The following is a 5,156-nucleotide window of genomic DNA, read 5'->3' on the forward strand; positions in this document are numbered from 1 at the left end:
TCTACGACATCCAACAGATGGTCCAAAGACCCTTCCATACACTGCCAACTCCAAAGTGGGCAGTTCAAATCCACTAGCTGCTCTGCTGGATAAAGATAAGCAACCTCCTCTTTCGTGCAGTTTATATCCTCTTCTAACGTGCTGGAGGAACAGCTAGGAGCTGGTTCCAGATGAGTCAGTGATCATCTAAGAGCTTCTAATAAACCACATCCCATCCACTGATCTTTGATTACGGACTGCACTAAGGTTCTCTGTAATGATTTAATTTTATATTTAAAAGTTGTTTTAATAATGTAAATCAATAATCATTTCAGATACTTACCAGGTACCAGATTCTGGTTCATGTACTTCACATGAATTAATTCACTTAAAATTCACAGTAACCCTATCCGTTAGATATCACCATTCTTATTTTGAAGACAAGTGAAATATGAAGATTACTTACACAAGATTACACGGTTAGTAAAGAGCAGTGCCAAAATCTATATATGCAGAGGCCAGCCCAGAGGTACTATGCTTTGCTGCCTCCTTATGGCAGGATCTTAAAGAATCATGAAGTCTAAGTACTTGAGATATCTTCCTCCTACCATACTGCTGTTAACTGCTGTTGAGCTGAATTATTAATCCTAAGAACAACTGATCTGAACCCTGTTCTATCTCCTATCCTGTGCCATTCTTATCATCTCTGATACATTTAAGCCCACTACACTCACTCAATCCATCTTGTGGAGGGTCTTTCTCTCTTTTGCTGACCCTTCACCTTTCCAAACATGGTATCCTCCAAATAACAGCCCATTCTCCTAACAACAGTCCCAAAGTATTGAGATGAAGCTTCACCATCCTTGTCTTCAGCGAACATTTTGGTTGAACTTTCTCCAAGACATATCTGTTCGTTATTTTGCAGTCCATGGGATATTTAGCACTCTTCTCCAACATCACAACTCAAAGGCATCAACTGCTCTCCCTATCCACCGTCCAGTTCTCAGATACACAGCATGTGATTAGAAAGTCAGTGGCTTTGACTGGGTTCACCTTATTGTTGTTTGCTGTGTACTGTTGAGTCAGAACTGACCCATAGCTGACCCTCTGCTAGGTTTTCAGAGGTAGTTAATCACATGGAAGGAGACTGCCCATCCTTCTCCCGCGAAGCAGCAGGTGAGATTCAAACCATATGCCTTTGGGATTGCAGCACAGCTTCTTGACACTAGGCCACCAGTGCTTCCTGGTGTACCTTAGGGTTGGTTTTTTAGGGGTTTTTTTATTTTAATGAAAGTTTACAGAGACTTAGGGTTTCCAGTCATTCACTGTTGCACTTTTCTCCTTGCCCACCCCCTCCCCCCAATTCACTTTTCTCCTTGATAAGTAAAAGACTCTTTCATTGCTATGCAAGCCCTCTCTCCAAGTCCACTTCACTGTGCAGCCTTCATTCTGGACTCCTGACATGACAATAATACCTAATCATATATCCCTTTTAAACAGTTCTCTCCCTCATCTGTTGCAATGCACTATACATCATTCCTCCCCTTCTTCTCTGTTTTCCCTCAAACCCAATGTCAGTCCTGTTTTCCAACTCAAAGGGGATTATGGACCTAGGACTAAAATCAAGGACTATAAGCTTGGAAGAACCCTAGAAGTCCTAATGCACAACATAAACAGTCTTCCAAGCACCCTGGAAAATCTACAATCAGAAGAGGATGAAATAGATGGATGGGACCTTCTAAGAATCAAATGCACATTCAAAAACTTCTCCAACAAGGTAAAAAGGGAAGCCACAAATTGGGGGAAAAGTATTTGGTAATGACATGTCAGACAAGGGACTTATATGTAGAATTTATAAAATACTTGAGCACCACAACAAGATAAAGGTAAATAATCCAACTGAAAAATGGGCACAGGATATGAACAGACACTTCACCAAAAGAAGACATTCAGATGGCAAACAAACTCATGAAGAAATGTTCAAAATCCCTAGCTCTAAGAGAGATGCAAATAAAAACAACTATGGGATATCATTTCACCCCAGTAAGAATATCAAAATTTAACAGAACAGCAAACAACAAAAGCTGGTGAGGTTGCAGAGAAACTGGAACCCTTATTCACTGTTGGTGGGAATGTAAAATGGTGAGAAAACATACATATATGGAAACCTATGGATTCAGAAATGAGATTGCCTTGTTTTTCTTTGTGTCACATAAAACTATGCTCTGTAGAGGAAGCTCTGGTGGTCTAGTGGCAAGAAACTGCACTGCATTCCCGAAGGTACATGGTTCAAATCCACCAGATGCTCTGAGGGTCAATCTCCTCCCATGCCAGTCAGATACGACTCAACGTACAAAACAGGAAAAAATAAACAACTATGCTTTGTAAACTTTCACTGAAATAACAAATTAAAAAAAAAAGGATAAACCCATTTTAGATAATATTTATTTTTTTTTAAATGCTTTCTTTCTAGCTTTAAGGTCTCATTACTTCTTTATTGCTCATTTTAGTGGGAAATATTTGCATTTTCCTTCTCTGATAGTTTCTGACTTACACAAGTTCCAACTTCCATATTTTGACTGTACTTCCTTTTAATCACTTGCTTGACCATTCCTGAGGTTCGGTGACAAGTTTACTCAAAATTATTAGGCTTCAGTCATCCAGGCAAACCAGAGGTACCTAATGGGCCTGTTGAGGCAAGACCAGAATATCTCTTCTTTTAAGGCAACCCAGGAGACAAAGCCCAGAGACTCTGGAGCTCTGGTCTTTCCTACTAACAATTCCTCAAAGAACTTGCAGAATTTTCTCCTTGTAGAAGTTATTCTTTCACTACAATAGTCACGGCACAAAATACGGTGGTTCTCAGACCACAAGTTTCTTCCCTTTTGATTTTCTGCCCAGCTCTTTGTACATACACTTCATTGTAATACTTTGCTTTGTCTTCTCAAGCTGCCCTTCGAAATCTTCTGTTCAATTCTTTTTAATTTTTTTTTTTCTGGTGAACTCTAACTACATCAATTGTTCACTTTATTTTGGCTTCTCAGTGTTCTAATGCAATATTCAGAGCCCCTTCTGACATGAACTGTGTGACAAGTCTGGCTGGATTATAGTGGTCAATTGACTTAAGAGGAAAATGAAGTTCCAAGTTAAGTGGCCTGCTTAAGGTCATAGAGCAAATCAGAAACAGAAATGGGATCAAAACTGAGGTCTCAAGCTCCCAGTCCAAACCTTCTATTCCATCATTTTCCTCTTAGGGATTGCTACTGCTCATGACCATGGTATCTCTTCTTTCTCTCACATGATTAAGTTTTCCCTTTCTTTCACTCTTTTTTTAACCTGTGTACTGCTATCCCCCAAAGCATATGATTTTATCTTACTTATTTTACTCAAATTTACCAGCCCATCTCCCCCTCCATCATGGTGGTGGTGGTTGTTGTTATGTGCTGTCAAGTCACCTGCGACTCATAGCAACCTTATATACAACAGCCCTAAAATCGGCTCTTAACTGTCTCCAACACACCCACCTCCATTACCCCAATCACTGAATCAATCCATCTCATTGAGGGTCTTACCCTCCTGCGCTGTCCCTCCACCCTCCCGAGCATGATGTCCCTCTCCAAGGACTAATCCTGCCTTGCAACATGTCCAAAGTATTTCAGACGAAGCTTCAGAATCCTTGCCTCCAAGGAGTAGCCTGGTCTCACTCTCTCTAGAATGAACTTGTTTGTTCTCCTAGCAGTCCATAATATATTCAACTCTTCTCCAGCACCACAGCTCAAAGCCATCAATTCTCCTTCTATCATTCCTAGTCACTGTCCAGCTTTCCGACACATAGCAAGTAATTACAAAGATCATAGCCTAGATCAGGCACATTTTAGTCTCCAGAATGATATTGTTGCTCTTCCATACTTTGGAAAGGTCTCTGACAGCAGACTTTCCCAATTAAATTAGTCTTTTTATTTCCTGGCTGCTAGTACCAACCAAGATTGTGGAGTTCAGAAAGCTGCTAAAAAAAAAATCTTGATCTTTTCACCATTTATCATGATTCTGCCAATTGGCCCAGTGGTGAAAATCTTTGTTTTCTTGATGTTGAGCTTCAATTCATATTTAAGGTTGCAGTCTTTGACCTCCTGCAGCAAGCACTTCAGGTCCCCCTCAGCCTCAGTAAGCAGGGTTGTGTCATCTGCACAACACAGACTGTTGATGAGGCTACCTCCAAACCTGATGCCACATTTCTTCTCACATTTATTTCAGGTATTACTATCTATCACGTATATTATTATGACCACTAGCTCCCACCTGCAACAAAAGATTGGAACAGAAGGGCAATTCTTCAGTGTGATTTAAGGCATATATGAAAAGTCAACAATCAATATTTTGCTTTATGGAGAAAGACTGGAAGCTTTCCGTTTGAGAGTGCCGACTCTCACCAATTTTATATGACGTTATACTAGCAGGCCTAGACAGAGCAATATGACAAGATAAAGAAACAAAAGCTATCCAGATAAAAAAAGAAAGTTTGTCTCTTTTTGTGGTTGATATGGTCCTATATATAAAAAATTCAAAAGAATCCACAAGAAAACGTCTAGTGCTAATAGAGAAATTTTGCAAAGTTGCAGGTTACAAGGCCAACAAACAGAAGTGAGTTGGGTTTCTATACACCAGCAGTGAGAAACTGGAAAGGGAAATGAAGGAAACAATTCCATTTCCAATAGCAACCAAGAGAGTAACAATTTAAGGGAATACTTGTAAAGGGAATAAATTAACCAGGAATATGAAGGATTTAGACACTAAAATGACAAAACTCCTTTAACATTCTGCTCCCACTTGCATTCTAGACCCTTTCAATCCAAAAGCAATCAAGGAGATGTACAGCCTTGTTATTCAAAGCCATACTTGTATCATTTGAGTGACTGTTTGAAATGCAGATATTCAGGTGTCAATCGAGAGAATCAGTACCTATATTTTAATAAGAGCGCATGTGATTCACATTTTTATAAAAGTTCAAAAAGAGCTACTCTAGAGTAGTTCCTCCTCTTACATCTCTTAAGCTACTTGTGTTTAACATACTCTGCCCTTTGTTGTTGTTGTTATGTACCGTCGAGTCGCCTGCGACTCATAGCGACCCTATGTACAACAGCCCTAAACTCTGCTCTGTCCTGTGCCAATCGCACTGT

The 5,156-nt window shown here is 39.9% G+C and overlaps 1 protein-coding gene across 3 annotated transcripts in view; it reads right to left on the bottom strand.

Annotated features, from left to right (window-relative positions):
- Positions 1 to 5,156, bottom strand: part of PAK1 (p21 protein (Cdc42/Rac)-activated kinase 1) — a 76,816-nt gene that overhangs the window by 57,448 nt on the left and 14,212 nt on the right. Inside the window, exon 4 of one of the 3 annotated variants that reach the window (XM_006882882.1) lies at positions 2,718 to 2,737. The exons of the other annotated variants lie outside the window; for them this stretch is intronic. Within the exon in view, the coding sequence (XP_006882944.1) occupies positions 2,718 to 2,737 (20 nt within the window). The remainder of the gene's footprint in view (positions 1 to 2,717; positions 2,738 to 5,156) is intronic. 3 annotated transcript variants of the gene reach the window in all.

The sequence above is a fragment of the Elephantulus edwardii genome, unplaced genomic scaffold, assembly GCF_000299155.1.
Source record: "Elephantulus edwardii isolate Elephantulus edwardi_28Jun2011 unplaced genomic scaffold, EleEdw1.0 scaffold00025, whole genome shotgun sequence".
Lineage (NCBI taxonomy): Eukaryota > Metazoa > Chordata > Mammalia > Macroscelidea > Macroscelididae > Elephantulus > Elephantulus edwardii.